The sequence below is a fragment of the Clavelina lepadiformis genome, chromosome 1 (genome assembly GCF_947623445.1).
Source record: "Clavelina lepadiformis chromosome 1, kaClaLepa1.1, whole genome shotgun sequence".
Classification (NCBI taxonomy): domain Eukaryota; kingdom Metazoa; phylum Chordata; class Ascidiacea; order Aplousobranchia; family Clavelinidae; genus Clavelina; species Clavelina lepadiformis.
Genome location: NC_135240.1, coordinates 4,854,487 through 4,875,319, shown reverse-complemented (window position 1 = coordinate 4,875,319; position 20,833 = coordinate 4,854,487). Strand labels below are relative to the sequence as shown.

The following is a 20,833-nucleotide window of genomic DNA, read 5'->3' as shown; positions in this document are numbered from 1 at the left end:
AAGTGGTTCAACCTAACAGGTTAAGGTGCCATATATCCACTTTTCATTACAGCAGTATTCGTCTTGACGTGAATTAACATTACAACATTAACGCTGTCAGCTTGAGCTCGGTAACCGAGGCTCCAGCGATGAAGAAAAATGGCTGAGTTGAAAACATGCAAAGACTTATCTCAGTTCCAGAATAAAGTTTCATGACCTTGAACTACCATACCGTAAAATAAATTAAAAACGAACAGTGATGAATCATTTAATACTGAAAAACTTTACTGACGTTGATTGAAAAAACATGACACAATTCCGAATTAAATCGCTTTGAAATTTAAAACCTTGAAGTTTCGGCAAAAAAACGAAAAAAATTATGAACTGAAACTGTCGGGTTTTGCTCTAACTTTGCTATGAACAATTTTTTTGCCAATTTTGCTAACCAATAACTGAAAGCCAAAAATTCCAATTAAACTTAATCTTTTTTAATTAAACTTTATAATTAATCTTTTAAAATAAAAGAAATTTGAAGTGGTAAATTTTTTGTTACAAAAAATTTAAAGGATTTTAATAAGTTTAAAATCAGTTCGTGAATGTTTTCGACGACTCTCCCTCCCTTCTCTTCAACAGCTTATGTGTTCAATTGTTTGTACCTTACTAGGGACTTTCCCAGCAGCGATAGTCAATAAAATCATTCGTGGAAATGTTATTTGGTCATTTCTAGCTTGACCTAGACCAGTAGAGGTAGCTAGTAAAAGCCCGTAGCCGAGCAGTTTGAGCTCTGGCCTCACAAGTCAGAATTATGCGGCCCATTTCCGTGTTCGATACCCAGTAGCGCCTTGTCCTTGGGTAAGGCAATGACGAAACTTGCTCCTGTTCAGGGGACAGTAACAAATTTGTGCAATACTATGTAAAGAGTTAAAAAATATGTGACAATCGGAACTTGTACAAAAGCTAGCTTGGTAACGGGACTTCGAGTGATGAAGAATCATCGCCGGGTTTAAGTCGTGCAAATCCTTTCATCGGTCCATGAAAGGTTACTTTAACAGATCGGCCTTTGGAAAACTAAAAGGCTTTAAAGTTTTGCGTACTTAGGTTCACCATTTACAAGCCCATTGAAAGCACAGAATTTATTTCAAGTGCAGGCAATAGAGATTGTGAAAAGCAGAATATCTGGAACGTTTCAAACAAGTCTCTGCTAAAGCTTTTATTTACTTTTGTTGAAATTTCCTTTTCTTTGTGCATTTTTAGTTGCATGTGAAAATTAAGTTGACGATGTAACGACGTTTCACGTTTTCGGTTTAATCATCAGCTCAAGCTCTAAGTCACCAATCGACTAAAGTAAGGTAAGATAGGTTACCCTTGCTCTCTTATCTGTCTTATACTATTTTGACAATTTGGTATTGTTTGAAAAAATGTTTGGTTTCAATATATTTGTGTATCATAAATGATGTAGTTAGGCTTTTGCTATTGGCTGCCACTATTTCACTTGAAATAATCCTGTGTTTGAAGCTATTTTTACAGTTTGTTGCTGACCAAACTTAAATGTTATTAGTTTATTACATAGTGTCTTGTATCTAGCCTAAATTTACCTTCTAATCTAACTCAAATAAAACCTTAAATAGCTATAATAAAGTTTTCGCATACCCATTCTCCTAACCCAAACGCTTATCTTTAACAACGAGCTGCGTGACCTACATATGGTGAAATAGTCACTTTGTTTGCTATTTATCTTATATTTTACCTTATCACTTATCTTTAACAAGAGCATTAATAAATAACCTAGACATAGAGTTAAAAATTAACCTTTTCACGTAAGTAAAACACAATCTAGAGATAAAAATAGTTTATTGATATACCATGATATACCTTTTCATACATAAAAATGCTGGCTAGAAGAAACTTAGGGTAAGCGTGAGAATTGTATTTACCACAATGCCCTGTAACTTTGAAGCTAAAGTTTGCAAAGCTTTGAAAATGTGGTTATGTGTGTAAAATTATGCGCTTTATGCTTTGTCCTTATGAAATCAAGTTTGCCAAGGATGTGATTAAGCATAAATATTTTGCTGGAATGGACAAGAGTAAATTATATACCTAAAGTACTTACACATACCACTGTGTGTGGGAAAATGCATTTATTTCTTTTTATTTTAGTAAGAGTATGTTTACACTGACCTGCACATGCTATCTAGCTTTCTGCTTTTCTTACGCTGCTTGCAACGTGTCTTTAGCTTCCATAGTTACAGTTTGTTAGATTCTGAAAGCAAATCAACTTTATTGTGTTTAAGTGAATTGAAGCATTGAGATTTCAAGTTTGCATATGACATGCATAAGTTCTCTTTATTTATCATGTTTTCACATGCTAGCTCCACATCTAGCTTTCCACTTTTTCTTGTGCTGTTTGTGTCTTTAGCATTTATAGTTACATCTTGCTAGACACCAAATGCAAACCAGATGGCAATAAATGGTTAACATATTACAAATATTTACAACCCATTTGAATTTACTTCAAAGCAGCTAACTTTATTTCTTACCTAACATTTTCATTGTAGTTACTTGTGTTTAACAATGAGCTGTGTTACTTGGTTACTTTGAAGTGATTTAATTCGTTTTTTACTTTTAACATAGCTTTATTATTTTTATTATCGATATATACTTATGCTGTTTTTTATTTAGGTTTATGAACAACTGCAGCAACTAATGATGGGTCAACTCTTAATTCTTGTTTTTATTTCATGTCTTAGTACTACGGTAAGTAGCTTTAAAATTACCATCTTCGATCATGGTTTAAATGATTTTTTATTATTTTACTTTGATTTTCATATAAAATCAGTAGATCCTAAACACTTGTATATGGTAATTGAACATTAAAAATAATTGAATTAATTGTGTTATGTTTTACTGATGTTAGTCTCTAACATCAGTAATTTTTGCTAAATGTTAGTTTAGTAATATTTGATTCAAACATAACACATATAAATACACATACCATATTTGCTGATAGATTGCCATTAAATTCTGTAGCAATAAGGTCATATAGTTCTGGTCATGCCTGATTGTGTGTTTCCATCATTAGATAGTGCAATCAGGTTCACTGACAAGATCAGAAATCCGTTCAACGTCTTTCACCATGAATTGGAATCCACAAAGTGGCGTTAATTATAAGATATCAATTGTGGCAAGTGGTTCCTCAGCAAATGCTTCTTCTGCCCTTGCTGCCACATCACCAGTTAGTACATTTCGTTGCATGGTTATTGTATTACAAGTGCACAGTTTGTAATGCCATTTTATTTAAGATGTAACAGTAAGATAAAGTAGTTTAAAGTAGTAGTTTTATGTATATGCTTTTAGTTATAGTTTTTGCAACTTATGTTATGACACAGAAAAACAGAAATATTTATTATCAGAACACAAATTGTTTTTATTGTTATAATAATTTTAGCTAAAGATAGCTCCATGTCCACAATATTCATAATTAATTCATTAATATATTTGTTGTTGCAGATAATGTGAGTTTTAACAACTTTCTTTGTCCATTATAGAAATTGATAATTTTACTCTGTTTTCTTGTTTTAGCAAAAATGTTGCCAGTACACTGGTTTACTCTTTGCTGTTTTTACATCTACTTAATAGTAATGACTCATAGAAATAACCAACATAGAATATAGCCTATTTCAAAAATTTTTTGTATAGATGCAACCTGTCAAACTGGTAATTTGCTTATAGCAAACCTCTCCATAGCAAAAAACTTTGAAGAAGTGTCAGTGAACTAAGTAAATTGGTGCGAATTAAATATGTTAAAAAACTTTAAAACAACAATCGTAGATCATTGCCTTTAAATTAAGCATCATTCTACCAGCATAGTTCAGTCTTTTGCAAAACTAAAAGTTTCAATCAACAGGGCCCCTCTGCCCTTAAATATCTCGTACCATTAGACAACTTTCCAATCATTGCTGCAAACATCCAATCTGAAAGGCTTTGCCACTAATAAGGTTCTCTTACTCTGATTTGTCAGACGATTGAGTTGTTCCATCTGCTCCACATAAAGCTTATTGTATCGAGAGCTAATAAGCAAGTCTGACAACTAAAATCATCTGGTCCTTTTGTGTCTTCCACACTGCAACTGTTACAACTTGCCAAGAAGTCATTAGTGCAGCTCATTGATAGGACAGTGAATGGAATGCTGTGTGGCTGGAATAGCCTTGTACACTTTTTGATTTTATTCTATTCCTCTCCCACTCTGATGGACGTTTGGTTGCATATTTTTATTTTTACCTTTATAGAAATACTCTATTAATATCTTTTGTTTGATATTGCCACATTACCGTGGTCACATGACTGTTAAATTTTGGAGTGCTTAGAAAGCCAATGGTTGCTCTGAAATATGATTGGTTATAAGCTTAGCTTTTTGAAAACAGGTTATTTTGTTAGGTGGACAGAGTTTTGTTCCATCTTGGTGTTCCAATGTTTAGTTTCTAATTGCAAAAATGTTTAAGTTGATTTGTCAACTTTGAGTTTATGAATTAATTCTGGTGTTAATTGGACCAGAACAAGAAACGTAAGACCTAGTTTTAATTGAGGTTGATCTTTAGTTAATTCAACTTTTGTTTTCTGTGGATATTTGTTTTGAAGAAACGTTTGAATAGTATCAATATTAACTTTTTCAATGTCAAATTATGAATAATATAAACAAAAGTTAAAAGCTCAAACAATATACAAACAACCTACATTACATGAATGTGGGTTGTTGAAGTTTAGCAGCAATGGTTTAGGTTTCGTTTAGTATTAGTCTAGTTTAGCAGTTATAGATTCTACATAATAGTGGTGCTTTCTGTTCTAAGTTTGTGTTTACAATAACGGGTTAGTTAAGTTTGTTTAACCATTATAATTTCATGACTGTTTTGACAAGTTTGTTTAACAATTATAATTTCATGACTGTTTTACTTAAGCTTTCATTTAAACAAACATATTTTCATTTGCAGTATAAAGTCACCTCAACTACTGATCCTGCTGGTGCTTCGATAACACCAAATACCATATATGACATTTACTTATATAGTGATCAATCTGTTTTTTTTCCTAAAGTACCGGTAGATGAATTTCTTGGACTTGAAACAGGTATGTATAGTACAGGAAGCATGTTACATTTTATAATGTCATAATTTCTTGATGTCTTAAATGCCATTGAAACCCACATTTACATTTGCATTGTATCAATAATCTTTTGCAAGCAGTTAAGTTGGTCACATTTTGATAATAATTAATTGTTGTGTTGTTGCCATATTTATGTGGCATATACATACATTACTTTACGTAAGAAAATATTTTGACTCACATTTTTTTATGAAATCATGTATGATTTTATATACATAATCTTACGCATAAGTGCTCATACTTATTTCATCAAAAGAATGAGATCAATGCAAGAACAACATAAAAAATGTTGAAATAAGATCATCTCTGGATCCAACAGTGAACTTAACAATGGGCAAAATACATGCACTTGGTGTTATCATGGAATTATTATATGAACTTATTCTGGCAATGATGTTAACCAATCCTGGTATAAAAATACTTCCCCTTATGTCAATATACATGTTAGAGATCTCAGTGTATCGTTTCCATAGAGATAGAGCATTAGTTGGAAATATCTTTAACTTACTATGATTCAGGTTTTCAAGTTTGTTAACAAAATTATTTCATTAGTATTTTGAGACGGAGGATTTCAATAAAAACATTTTATTCAAAATTTAGTGCATGAAAGCAAGTAAACTAGACTTGATGGAAAAATTAAATTGCATTTTTGAAATCAGTGACCCAACATTAGGTAGAGTTCGCTGAAAAATTTTTTTTGGCAAGTGTAATCAGTTAGTGGGTCCTTGCCATGTGACATTGCATTATTTCAGAAAATATTTTGACTCGTGTTTTTATTTTTACGAAATCAGTGTGAATGTGCAGTTGTGTATGGCCTAGCATTATATACAAGCTTATTTAAGCTTTTTCCTGGTTTTAATTGGAAACTTATATTAATTTCAGGAAAGAAATAAGATTAACAAGTGAAAAATGAAATGTTTGAATAAGACAATCATTGTACCGGTGGTTAAGAACAAATGAATGATAACTTGTGGTTTTGCTGGAATTAATCTGATTATTTTGAACTTGTTCCATCACAATATTGATTTACGCTTGATATAGTCACCCTTATGTATGTATGGTGTACTCTTGTTAGTGATCACTTGATCATTTCCCTGTAGCATTAGGTGGAAATATTTTGGGTTAACGTTTAAAGTAAATCCTAATTCATTTCATTTCAAATCATTATCGCCAAATCTCACCAAGACTATAAGAACTTTCCAGACGCTCAGAACGTTTTGTTGTTTTAGAAATAAGTTTACCTCAATCAATGGTCTTAGTAGCAATGTAAGGGTTTATCCAAAATATAGAAAAGCTTTTCAAAACAAAAACTTTCAAGCATTAATGTATAAAAGCCGCTTTCTGGCATGTTTTTGCATAACAAATTGAATGCCTGGTTCGCCTATCTGGTCTCAGGTATCAAGCAATATTCGCCTCATTTGTAAGTTCTGACTGTGAAGCTCTGGTGGCAGGATGATAAGCACCAGTTATCTCATGGTTGGCAGTGACCATGTTAAGAAAAAATTACTTTAACGCTGATTTTTTTAAAAATTGACACAGCATGTTGTTGTAGAAGCAAAGATGTTATTCGATGCATCTAGATCTCATGTGTTTTAAATTTCTAAAATGCTATTAACAACGTAGTGTATACTTTAAACAAGTGGTTTGTGAATGTTATTTTTTTGAGTCTTTTGAAAGCCGGTCTAAAGAGATCATATTAGGTGAAGCCAAGAAGTCATGTTTCAAGCAAAATAGGTTCAGTTTTAGTAAGTTAACGTGAAGCCACATTTTTTATACTAATTTAACTTAAAATGTACTATAGCTTTTGCACTGTAAATATTTTACTACTTTTAATTTATTTTCAGACACGGCCAACCTAAATCTTAATTATCTGCTTATTACGTTTCTTCACTTGAGTCTTTCTTTAAACTATTATTACTACATAGGACTAACATCTTTAATCTTTCTGTTTTTGTGGTGTAACTTTTTCATTTCAACAAAGAGGGAATTCTGTTATTTCAGAATGATCTCTGTTGGCTCTTGATATAAAAAGATGTACTTTTTGTGTACTTAGATGTTAATTACAGCATGATTCTGTTGAAGTATTTATGTATATGTCAGTGTTTGCCTCTAATTATCTCATTACTGTTTTTTATTCAAGTTTAAGAATAATATCATTGTTCTACAAGTACAAATACATGCTCTTAATTCAATGTTAAAGTCTATTATTTTTTCGAACATAAAACATGGAATTGTGGTGAGCAAGAGTAAGCATATATTTTATCTATTCAGTTGGAGCAGCATATAGCTGGTATTTTTTTAATAGTTTGAATTTAAGTTAGAATGTTATTTTAAATAGAAATGAAAGTATAGTAAATTAAAAACTTGTCTATACATAGAAGAAAGAGTTAAATGGCAGAAAACATCTATCATATTTTACAATATGAGACAAATATTCATGGACAGGTTTTAATCATCACAATTTCATCCCTGGTTTTAACAAGGCTCATTGTTTTCCTCAGCATCAGCAGCACCCAGCAATGTCCAGATCACCAATGTCCAATCAACACAATTTAAAGTTCACTGGGATCATGCAAATGATGGTGCACAAGTTTTAACGGAATATCGAGTGCTATATCAAACTGGAGGAACCACTTCACATCAAAGCACTGCAGATGCAACTGCAAGCTCCTTAACAATCAAAGAACTGGCTGCCAACACTCATTACTCTGTCACTGTTGTTGGTTGGAAGGATAGCGCCGTTTTTCCAGATGGTGAGATATTCACTGATGAGAGCAATCCGCCTATTACCCAGACAACTGGTGAGTTAGACAGATCTTTAGTAGTCATTATTGTAACATTGTTGTCATCATTATAACACTATTGTATTAGTGTAATTCAGTTGCACCTAAAGCGAGTCAGTACAAATGTTATTATATCAACTGTGCTGTGTTACAAAGTTTTTCCAAAATTAATTGAGCATTTTATTATTCTGATTAGATCAGGGGTTCTTAAACTTTTTAAGACACGTCTATTTTTAACGGTGTTAAAAAAACTCATGAACCAAAAACCAAAATCTTTATTTTAATCACAATAATATGAGATGCATGGAAATTGACTTTTCACTGCAAACAAAGAAGGTTTGAACAGGAACTTAAACTTTTTGATACACGTCTCTTTTTGACGATGAATATTTGAATACAAAAAGTTGAATATTTGAAAGTTTTTGTGAAACAAAATGATTTGTGTGAGAGTTAACAATTTTATTGACAGATATTTGTGTATTTAAAATTTAGAAAACAAGTTTTCATTAATTAATGTAAAATAACGTCAGTTTTTTTAAAGGTGGCTGATAAGCTTATAGATTTTACCATATTACAAAAAGCAACTTTGAATAATAATTTAATTAGTGATAGTAATTTAGGCATCAGCAAACCAACCGGATTGACTGTAGGAGAAACCACTTCTTTGTCAATTGAAGTGCCATGGAGTGCACCATCTGGTGGAAATGCTGTAATAGTTACTGGTTATGAGTTATCATGGACACCAGCAGATGGTGCAGGTTCAATGACGGCCACTACAGATGGTTCAACATCAACAACCATCAGTGGATTGAACTCCAACACTGAATACACCATACGAGTAACTGCTACTACAAGTGGTTCTGGAAATGGAGATAAGTCTGATGCAGTGACAGGAACTACAGGTAAAAGTCAGGAAGCAATAAAGCTGGGCAAGTTTTAAGAATTTAAAAATTAATTTAGGTGTAAACAGTTTTTGAAAGTTTTTGAGAAGTGCTATAAAAAGGGATGTAGTCAATGCTTATTCGATAGCGCCTGAAGCAATTTGGTATGGTTGGGCAGGCATTTTAAATGTTGTGCTATAAATTTACAAAATTAGTGTAGCAACAAATATTGTAATACGCTGTTGTTTGAAAATGTAGTCACGCTATAATGCTATATATTACATGGTATGACATGACATACAAAAACCATTCAAAGTTAAGAATTAAGTCATGCTCTTGCGTATTTATTTAACCTCTCTAATTTGATAAAGGACATAAAATGAAGTTGTCCATAGCCCACTTATTATTTTTGGCATTTCTGCCACCATTCATTATGTATAATCAAATAAATCTGGTGACTACTTAATGTTCTATAACGCTTCATCTTGAAGCTGTAAAAACAGTATATACTTCATCTGTGAATGCAATATTGCATTATGTGAACTTCCATATGATAGCAAAATATCTCATATAGCTTGGCCTGCACCAAAGCAGCTATTCTGATTGGATGTAAAAACTACTGTTTAATTTCAAAAAATTAAAACGTTTCATCCCAATAGGTTGTAATTGTTTGTCTCAGAATAAAATCAAGTAACAAGTTTAGGAATTGATCGTTGGGTTGATTATTTTGTTGCCGCTGTAGTATTTGTATTTTAATGCTGTAGCTGAGAAAATTAATGGTTCTAAGCATCAAAATCAGTAGAATGCTGGAGAGCAGCACATTTAAGTTGCATTGTGCAATTTCGTTGAAGTTGTTTTAATTTCCCAAGAGTTAGTTTTACAGTTTGTCCCAACTAGACCGGATAATCAAATAAGCTGCACTATATTATATTATGCCTTTCAAAACAGGTAAACAAGGAAAAACATTTTCCACTAGGTTGCATATTAAGTGTGGTTCTTTCAGCTTCAAGAGCATAAAACAACAAATATGACATTTAATATAGCATTGTTATAATATTATAACAGTATTATTATTGTAATACATTATATTACAATAAACATATTATGTACAATATGCATTATAATTATTACATTATATAACAATGTTATAACAACGTTATAACACATTATATTATAAAATTGCATACGTTTCAACAGAAGCTGCATGAAATTGTGGTTATATAACAAAAAAATCTAAAACAGCCTTTAACGTAATATTTAATTTACTGTAAATTTTAAGTAATATTTTATGTTGTATTTTATTTAAGGCTTTTATCAATAACGACTAAATCAATAACAACACAATACATAACATTATTACAAAAATAACATCGACTTCAAACCTTAGAGCTAGGAATAAATTTTAATATAAAAGAAAGTAGGAAGCATGTGATAAACTTATTGGCAGGACAGAACTTCTTAAGCCTTCTTTTATATTTAATCCAAAAGTAGTTCAAATAAATAAATTGATTCTGGTACCAAATGCAATCACTCATGTTGTGGTTTACTGAGATTTCTCACATGGACTTTAAAAGTATTGTTAAGTTACCAATAACATATTGTTAAACGTGATTAACTAAAGTTGTTACTATAATGACCTGTTATTTGTGTAAATAATTCACACATCACTAAATGGTTGACATCTTTTTAGCTTTTAGTCAGCCTACTTCCACATCAGCCACTAGTAGTTCATCTTCAACTATTGATGTGACCTGGACAACACCACCTGTTGGTGGAGGTGCAAACTCTATCATTGGATACACTGTCTCATGGTCAACTGGCTCAGAAAGTCCTTCTACACAAAATGTTGATGCTGCACCATTCACAATACCTTCTTTGAACCCAAACACTGCGTACAGCATAAGTGTTCTTGCTACAAGTGCAGCAGGAGATGGAGATAAAAGTGACTTTGCTGGAACTACAGGTCAGTTGGTTCCAACTGAAAGTGATTTTTAGTTGGAGCATTGAAACATGCATTGGTTTTAATGGTGTTGATCAGCTTCAAAAGGTGACCAATATTGTTTTTTTCTTGTCAGTATTTGGACCAGTTGCATCTTTATCAACGACAAGTTCTTCTTCATCTATTGATGTGAGTTGGAGTAGCCCTGGTGTTGGAGGAAATGCAAAGAAATTGTCAGGATACTTCATCACATGGTCACCACCAAACTCTGAGGGAGTCATTTCTCATAACGCAGCGGCTACTGCAACTAAATACACAATTCCTAACCTGGATTCAAACACCGATTATGATGTTAAGATTTATGCTAAAAGTGATGCTGGAAATGGAGACAAAAGCGACAAAACACAATCGACAGGTTGGTCTTGTGGAATGTAACAAAGTGTGGTTTTACGTCTTATGATATCTGGTGATATTGTGCAAGCGACTTAGAAATCTTTGTGATGATTTTCTGTTAGCTTTGTCACTAAACTGAAATTGTTTACGTCTTGTGCTTTATTCTTGTTGGTTCTTCTTTATTCTTCATTCTAGGTTGCTTGGTTGCTTAATTCGTAGTCTAACTTTCGACATATCTTTTGGTTTTCTGTCGCCAACTCACTGGTTTGTGGCCATAAAATAAACCATGAAATTAAAAGATGAAATGCTGACAAAATGTCAGAATACATCATCACATGAGCAACAGCCAACTCTGATGGTGTCATTTCTCATAACTTAACAGCTAATGCAACTAAATACAAAATTCTTCACCTGGATTCAAATACTGATAATAACATTAACATGATGCTACGAGTGGTGCTGGATATGGACATGAATGTGACAAATTTCTAACAAATTTGATTTATTAATTGTGTTTTGACTTCATCTCTTTTGTAGTTTGGGCAAGAATATATATTTTGTTTAAATATCGTTTATATTTTTAGTTCCCTTACAAGCTTCTCAACCAACAAACAGCTCAAATCCAACCATCAACTCCATCACATTACAATGGACAGCTGTTAGTGGGGATTCCCCTTCTCTTAAGTACAATGTGAAGTGGAATCCATCTGGATCTACAGGATCTATCGTCAGTGTTGTGGAAACTTCTACAACTATCAGTGGTTTAACTGCGAGCACAAGATACAGTTTCACGGTGACAGCAGTGAATGATGGGGGAAGCGCAGATCCATCCGAATCAGCCATGTTCTCTACATGTGAGTTTGTAGAAGCTTGTTTGGACTTGTTAAGTGACTTAATTATTGGGAACTGTTTTGACATTGAGTAAATTTTTTGAATATTAATAATATTGAAAATACAGTCAGACTTTGTTTATCCGAACCCCGAAACACCAGAATCCTTGCCATTCGACATAAAACTGCTACAAAAAGATTTTTTTCCCTTAATTCGGAAAGCTTACTGTTTGACTCTGATGCAGCAATTTAGAAACAAGTATGCCAAATCAACAGAAAAACAACTCACTAATCCAAACTACAAAATCATCACCACACATGTTATGTATTGATAAATATGTTATATATTGCATTTTTGCAATTGCAGTTTCTGCTCTTTTATTTTTCCATTAAACCTGAAGTAGTAAGCTTATGTTAGCGAAAGCTCACATAGAAAAATCAAAAGAAAGTTAACTTTCAGAATGCCTATATATCTTGCTTTTTGTACTGTATGTTATATAATCATACCTCATTTTTCATTCTAGTCACTTCATGTTTTGTTTTAGTCATTGACCAATTTTTTTCCTTTTTTACTTAAATTATTCAGTTTGCTCGCATTTAGACCTTACAGTTCTTTTGAATACTGATTTTTTTCGTGTCTTAATGTAGGTGCATTCTAAATGTGTGTATTCATAGATACATAGATACGTTAACATAACATAGATATGTTGTTGGCCGTTACTCAGTGTTAGACTGTTAATTTTTTTTTCAGTTTCCAATCAACCTGATTTACCAAGCTTATCACGACCCTCTACAAATTCCACAACTCAAATAAAAGTTGAATGGAATAAACCATCTGGTGGTTATGATATTTTGGATTACGTGGTGGATTGGTGGCTTTCATCTTCTGATGGTTCCATGACATCATCAGGTATAGTGTCTGGTGTAACCACCTCATCATACACAATTGAAGGATTGACACCAGGAGAAACTTATGATGTCACTGTGAAAGCTCGTAACTCTGCTGGTGCTGGTCAACCGTCATCAAGTGTAAAACATATAACAAGTAAGTTGGTGAATAAAACGACATGGTTTTAAATAATTTTCATTTTCTTTGTGTATTTGTTTGGTATTCTTCTGTTGTTTTTTCATAGGTTGGTTTTCGCATAATATTGATACAAATTTAACTAATTACATTGTTTTATTCTTTCACTAAAAAATTTTACTGGATAATTCTTTCAGTTTTCTCTATATAAATTGCCTTAGATTTATTATGAATCTTTGTGTTGGAACTTCATCTGTTAAGTGTGGATAAAGTTAAAGATAATATTTTTGTTGTCATTTTGTCTGTTTTGCATATCATTCAAAAATGTACTATAGGTTTATTTGAGCATTTTTTGTTTATTCTGCTTTAATTGGTGGTAAATGTTTATTTTGTTAAAAGCAATATGTCTATGGTACGATGACAATACTGTTTAAGTTAGCACATTTATGCACTTGCAAATCTTTCAAATATAACATCACTCAAGTTAGTGTAAATGGTTAAAAAAAGTGTCAAAGAAACCATATTGGCACTGTCATAAATAACACAAAATGGGACGGGATGTTTGCATTTTAATCGGCCTTAAACTCGGTTGGCGCACAACCAACGAGTCACTATTTCTTTCACTCACCGGGTAAAGTAATCGTCCCATCTGTTTTCTTTTTGTTTTGCTTTAAAATATTATTGATTAGTTATATATGTGGTAATATGTATACTGGTACTTGGTAATGTAATTTGCAGATGCTAGCACAAATATATGACCTTGTGTAAGTGACTGCTATTGATGCCTTCAATTTTTGCACACATAGAATTCCTTTGCTTTGGTGAAAATTAGATTTTCAGGAATTTTGGCATAAATGAACTTAATACTTTTATGCCAAACTGTTTTAAATGCAGATCCAGACTCAGTAAAAAGAATTTCACTGACACAAAACTCCAACTTACCTGATAAAGAACTTGATCTTACTTGGGATAAGCCAAATGGGACTGGAGACAATATACTGGTAAAAATTTTAAATTTACGTCTAAAGAAATGTAACTTACTTAAAATGTGACAGTTAGTGAAAGAGTTAAGCATTAGGTATTTTGACTTGACTATAGATCGAATACAACAGCACCACAAGCAATGTGACGAATAGTATATCGGTTGAATTTAACATTTCACAAGCTTCTTTATCTGTTGTTCCGGGTAATAACTACACAGTAGCCGTTATTGTTTATAGCAAAGAAGTAGCAAGTAAAGAAGTTCATGATATTGCTAATTCAAGTAAGTTAACTCGAGTAAAATATTTTATTGGTGTAAGAAATGACTTAAACCATATTTTCAAACTAACAAAAAACTGCACCAATAAACAAATTGCAAGTAATTACTTAACCAGTTAATCAACTCTACTCATTCAAGTTAGTCAGTCTTGGTTACAGAAATAATCAGAAAATGAATTAGTATTTTGAATATTTTTCCAGAACCATCAGAACCAGAGTTTGTTGTTAAAGCATTCACAAATAAACTTCTGGTTAATTGGACCACTCCTGATGGTTATAATGATGGCTTAACAATACATCTCGATGGCAATAAAGCAAGTTTTTGTTTTATTATATTAGAATGGAATTGTTCGTTAGGTACAAGTTACATTTGTTTGCACTAGCTACAGTTGCAATACAACATGTTATCATAATAACACTTAATATTTTTAGCAGGTTACTGAAGTTGAAGATGGTAATCCACAAATCATTGATGGCCTTGATCCCTACAGAAACTATACAATTGAAATGTATTCGTGGATAAAAAATGTTAAAGGAGAAGTGGAAAGAAGTAGAACATCTCCAAAATCTTATGCAACACTACCAGGACGTATGTTTTAACTTAATCAACTGATTACTGGTTTTTGAGTATCTTTATATACTCCACTGTGTATGATGACTTGTTGATGAACAAACAAATAGAAGTTTTAACTTTCAGCTCCGCCTTTATCCAACCCTGACTTATCACTTACTGAAAATGCTGAATCATCGGCCAGTACTATTACATTTGTGTTACCTCCAAATACGTTTAGTGAAAAAAATGGACCAATTGAATATTATGCAGTCTATCTTGCTTTTGGTGGTAAGTGCAATGAAATGTATTCGAAATACTTTATGAGTAAAATATGGTTTGCATCCATAGGTACTCGTGTTATTACCAATAAAGATATTATGGAATGTTTACTTAATTACCAACTGTTTATTGTCTGTTGGCTTACTGCAAGTAAATCATGTGATTTTAGTTGTAATATGTATTGTGTAAACTAATACTACACAGTTTGAAGTTGCTATAGTTCTAGTTTTCTTCTATTATAAAATGAGTTTTCTTTACATTTTGTTTAAATATTTGTAACATTTCAAAGTTCTCAACGAAGCACTTTAAATGCTAAGTTTTATTTTGGGTGTGGGTCGTTATTTAGACAGAGAAAAATCAACTCCAAATGTTAAAAACTTTTCAACTTGTGAAAATGTAACATCTGGTGATGAATGTGTCACACTTTGGACTGATGCTAGACCCGACCAAGGAAATTCTCGTCAAAACAGAAATTGTGAAACTCGACAAAGCAGCCCTATAACTGTAATTGCTGAATGAAATCAAACAATTTGTACAAACTTAATTGATCATTGTCTCGTTAAATCTGATTTTATCATTAACAGTCTTTGTATGATTTTCATTCTATGTAGTGTTCATGGCTTTCCTTACTACTGTGATTACTTTGATCAGCTGAAGATGATTTAACTAATCACTACGTACCGATAAACAAGTTAATTTGTGAAAGAACGAGAAAATGCTGTCTTTAAGCCTGTCTTTAAACCATCATGTTAGAATTAGAATTAAAATATGTGTTTATCAAAGGTTTTTGATGTTTTGTCTATTTGGAAACACATGCTTCATTGTTACATCATTGTGATGATTTTTGTCATCAACGTTTTTTTGTTGCTATATATTTATTTTAAGTTTTTCAAAACAATTATAGTGATGTTTTCATCATCAATTATATTTGTTAATTTCTCATTTTTATAAAGTTTATTATTGGAGATGGTTCAGTAACTCTATCACCATGGAATGTAGAATTCCAAAACTATCCACTTCAACCTGGTACTGGTTATCGTGTAGCTGTGGCTGCTAAGACTGAAAATCAACAGATGACTGCAACTGTTTGGTCCTCTACAGTAATAACTGGTATTCACTACTTCCAATAAAATTGATTTAGATATAAATTAAATATTCTTGAATTAGGTTATAATGATGTCAATAATTGTATATTTAACTATTTTAAAAACAAGTTCGTTTATACATTTTAGAGTAATAATTTTTGTTTATTTCATGTCGTCTTTTGATGTCTCTGAAAAATTTTACAGTTTCTTTGGGTGAGAAATTAAAAATATGCAACTCTCTTAAACATTATCTTAACGTTTTATATTGATATAAAACATTCCTCCTCCATTAACTTTGTTAATAGGAGGAAATAATGATTCTGCTGGTTTAATTGTCGGCCTGGTTTGCGCTGCTATTGTTGTTGTGGCTGGCATAGTGGGTGGAATGTTTTACTACAGGAGACATAATTTTCAAAAGCGGGTAAAAGTGTAAGTGATAACATTTGATCAGTTAACTAATTATTAGAATTCTTATTATTGATCGATGACTATTAATGTGGTATGACTATTGTGATATCAGTGAGGTTATCTCATTTAAAATAGTATTATGGGCGTTGAAGAAAAAAATACGAATATTACAAATTTCAAGTGAAATGTACTTTCTTAACAAAAAATAGTTGTTTGTTTGTTTGTAGACACTTGAAATTTCAGTTAGATGGGATAAGTTTTTGATACGTTTTTGATACGTTTATTTGATTGTAATTGTCAAGGTTTAATTTTTGGTTCATTTATAACCAGAGCATCTTTTAGTGTTGTCATGAATGTCAGCTTAAGCCATCTCTCTAATACCAGCAATTTAAATAGTTTTGCTGAACCAACTTGTGATCTCACTCCAATGCCCAGTAAAAAGTGAGTTTTTTGTTTGTAACTGTTCTATATTCTTCTGTTCTGTATATAAGCATAGTTTAATTTGTTTTGTTGCATTGGTTTGGTATTAAAATTAAACAAGTGCCATGGTTCGTTGTGATATGTTCGGTTTTGCTTTTAGACAAAATGAAAACTCAAGGTCAGTAAAAGTCGTCATGTTGAAATTTATTGATTAAACGACAAAACAGTGTCGTATTAATTCGACTTAAGCAACATTCATTCTAAACCTAAATTACAACAATGAAACAAGAATTATTTAACACTTGTAATTGATTTTGCCTCATATGATATTTTCCAGGTCCATTTTGAAGTCAGAGTTTGATGACTACATGAATGGAATGAGAAAAAACTCATCTTATGTTCCTCTTACGATAGAATACGAGGTAAAGCACGTAGTTGATATAAATAGAAGTTGTGTACACACTTCTTTGCGCAAACCGAAATTCTTTTTAATTGGAGTTGGCCATAAAAAGTGTTTGTTAGAGCATTCAGAGAAACACAGCTATCTGCAGTAATTTCTGACATACTTTCATTAATTGTGTAACGTCAGCTTATTTACTTTATAAGTGAAACACGTTTTATTAATTTGTTACATCACTGTGAGGTATCAAATTGCTTCTGTTTTGTTTTGTATACAAATTGGTTCAAGTGAAATTTCTATGAATAGAATGTGGCATGTTTTATTATGAATCTGATTCACTGCTTTCACTTCACAATTCAATTCAATTTAAATTCATATCATGTTTACCAGGTTTATTGTTATTCCAGGAACTAAAGGACGTTGGTGTTGACCAATCAACATCTGAAGCCATTAAATCTGAAAATTACACAAAGAATCGATACAAAAAGAACATATTGCCATGTTGGTATATGCTAGAATAAATATTGTTAGTTTAGCTCGTATTTACTGTTTGTCACTTGTTGTTTTAATAACACCATACATCACTTGCATCAATTATTGTCATGTCATTGTTATAAATATTAGATGACATCACTCGAGTTAAACTTGAGATGATTGGAGATGAACCAGGAACAGATTTCATCAACGCCAACTATATTCCAGTGAGTAAAATTTGCTGGTCAAAATTAATTCCATAAACATGGGTTAAACCTGCACGACATTGCCTGGTTAATGATCCACTGATAGTAAAGAATTTGGTAAAATACATAACGGAAGGTCATCTCAATCTATTTCAAAACTTTACCAAGTAGAAATTTCAGGGCTACAGCAAAGAAAATGAGTTCATTGCTACTCAAGGTCCACTTCCTACCACTAAAGAAGATTTCTGGAGAATGATCTGGGAACAAAACTCAAGAACTATTGTCATGTTAACTCAGATTGTTGAAGGAGGTTTGTGGTTTAAAATGTAAATGTGTATGCCATAAAACGGTGGTAAAATAAATGGATGTTTGAACAGTTTTTCACGTCATTCATCTTGTTTTTGCAGAAAGAGTAAAATGCGACCATTACTGGCCATACAATAACGAGCCTGTTGTTATGGCTGGAATTGCAGTGAAGCTTGTTGTGGAATCGACTTCTAAAGACTCGGTGTACAGAGAAATTTTGTTGTCAAAGGTAATCTTAGTTAGCAATTTGGTTAATGAAAAATTTTTGGTAGCTAGCTATACCTACATGCAGTTGTTAGAATTTTATAGCCTTTCTTCCTAAACACTCTAAGCACGTTTTTCTTGTAAAAGCTAGTTCGTTGAATTTGAAAATAGTTTATAGAAAGCTTAGTTTTCTGTGGACTCAAATGCCTTGCATTTTGTAATTCATTTATCCAGATTAATGTTTTTGCATGTCATTGCATATTTTCGCATAGTATATGACTGTCAATCAATTATATACCTTTATCTCACGTCGACTTTTCTATTTCAAAGGATTCTGAGCAGAGACTTGTCACTCAGTTCCATTACACAGCTTGGCCTGACCATGGTGTTCCAGAAACAGCAGAGAATCTTGTCAAGTTCGTGAGATATTTCCAGAGACAAATTTCCCGCGAAACAAGAGATTCTGGACCAATCACAGTTCACTGCAGGTGAATATGACATCATGCAAGTGTTGTCCTCTTGTGTAATTTTCTGTTTTCGTTTTTTCACACGTACTAATGAGTGTTTTCCCAGCATCAATTATTTGGTAATTAAATCGATTGCTTTGTTTTCATATAAGCTACCAAACTTTTGCAATCGGTGCCAAGAAAGCACAAATATTCATTTGATAATAATTCAATGATCGTTGTTTACTTCCTCGTAATTTGTATTTGTCAACTAATGTTGTCGGTAACTTACCAGTGCTGGTGTGGGACGTACAGGAACCTTCATAGCAATGGATCGTTTGCTACAACACATGAAGGATCATGACTATGTCGATATATTCGGCATCGTGCATGAGATGAGAAGACATAGGGTGGCCATGGTCCAGACTATCGTAAGATTCTTTGATAGTTTTTGTATCATTGCTGTCGGATTTTCTTTAACAGTTCAAATATGATATAATTCTGCTGGATACTAAGAATACGAAATCATGTACAATTACATGAGTAGCAGAATGTAAGTGATTTGACTCGCACGTCAATGATGTAATCGTTATTCTTTTGCTGATTATCATGTTGCTTGCAAACAGAAACAATACATCTTGCTTCATGAGATGGTGCAGGACGTCATCAATGAAGTTTATGACGCAAGAGGTGAAGATCCAGTTTATGAGAACACAGTGCAATCACCAATCTATGAAAATGCAGCATTCGTTGACCTCCATGCATCCTTAGATAGCTCGGATATCTAAGAACTCAACTAAATAGCCAGTTGTAAATCTACGGGAGGATCTATTGCAACATTTCCCATTAAACAAAAGTTATTATATAATTAGTTTTATGTCAATTTTCCTTATGTACTTCACAGACCGTATTCTTTTTGTGACATTCGTAATTTACACCATGAGTGATACTTACTGGTGCTCTTTCTTAAATTTAATGCCCTTCTCATGCACTTTTCTAACTACCCCTGCACACTCATGATTTCATTTTGTAAAACGAATATGATGAAATCTAAAAGTTATAACCCGGTCACTATGAGTTTGTATTTACACTATTAGAAGGTTTTTAATTTACAGTGCAATATAGAATCGCTAAAAATACTCTTTCACAGAATTTGTGTTGATTATGAATTCTAAACTATTTATAACCTTAGTCTTACGATGGAACTTATGAGGAGAAACATTATTGATGACGTTTCATGCTATTACGCAGTATTATGTCACCAATTCATGATGCGTCTCATTAGTTCTGCCAAGTTATTCACTCACCCTGCCATAGAAACATTATACAACTACTAGTTTATTTTCAACGTCATTTACTTTCCGTAGTCAAAGTTTCGTGATGATTGTTGCCGAAGCATTACGTCAATGGTTACGATTATTCATTTATCGACATAAAGTGCTTACGTTTGTTTTTTTCACGTTGATATTTTTCTGTGTGATATAACTTAACCAAGAATCTCCAAAAGGAATGTTTCTGCTGTATAGAAATATGTATATTTGTTATGCAAGAAACCTGAATAAAAATGGCTTTTTTTCTGTTTGTTTCTGTTGCGAACGTTCGAGAACAGTTACTCGGAAAATCATTGGTGATGAGTTTTTGTTCAATTTGTTTCCAGACAACTTTAACAAACGCTGGTTAACTCATCTTCCAGCACAGAACAATCCAAACATCGTCATAGTAACGTAACAAAACGAATTCCACTACCTTCAGCTAATCTTATAATAATGATAGCGTTGACAACAAACGCTTGGGAAAATCAACACA

At 32.4% G+C, this 20,833-nt stretch overlaps 1 protein-coding gene across 5 annotated transcripts; it reads left to right on the top strand.

Annotated features, from left to right (window-relative positions):
• Positions 1-1,208: 1,208 nt before the first annotated feature.
• Positions 1,209-20,604, top strand: LOC143449883 (receptor-type tyrosine-protein phosphatase H-like). Of its 5 annotated transcripts, none has more exons than XM_076950226.1 (28): positions 1,209-1,328; positions 2,659-2,733; positions 3,059-3,211; positions 4,965-5,100; positions 7,638-7,937; positions 8,540-8,821; positions 10,491-10,763; positions 10,876-11,154; positions 11,717-11,986; positions 12,714-13,007; positions 13,881-13,987; positions 14,085-14,250; positions 14,448-14,560; positions 14,682-14,835; positions 14,944-15,087; positions 15,425-15,582; positions 16,032-16,188; positions 16,469-16,592; positions 16,914-17,012; positions 17,152-17,169; positions 17,329-17,413; positions 17,799-17,892; positions 18,016-18,092; positions 18,252-18,381; positions 18,479-18,606; positions 18,912-19,069; positions 19,323-19,458; positions 19,654-20,604. In XM_076950226.1, the coding sequence occupies exons 2-28, from the start codon at positions 2,683-2,685 to the stop codon at positions 19,813-19,815; spliced, it is 4,248 nt and encodes a 1,415-aa protein (XP_076806341.1). In that variant the 5' UTR covers positions 1,209-1,328; positions 2,659-2,682; the 3' UTR covers positions 19,816-20,604. The 5 variants fall into 5 exon arrangements, 4 of the variants coding, with proteins under 4 accessions (XP_076806341.1, XP_076806328.1, XP_076806352.1 ...); XM_076950213.1 differs by having other exon boundaries at positions 16,902-17,012; XM_076950219.1 differs by having other exon boundaries at positions 1,236-1,323; positions 16,902-17,012.
• Positions 20,605-20,833: the final 229 nt, after the last annotated feature.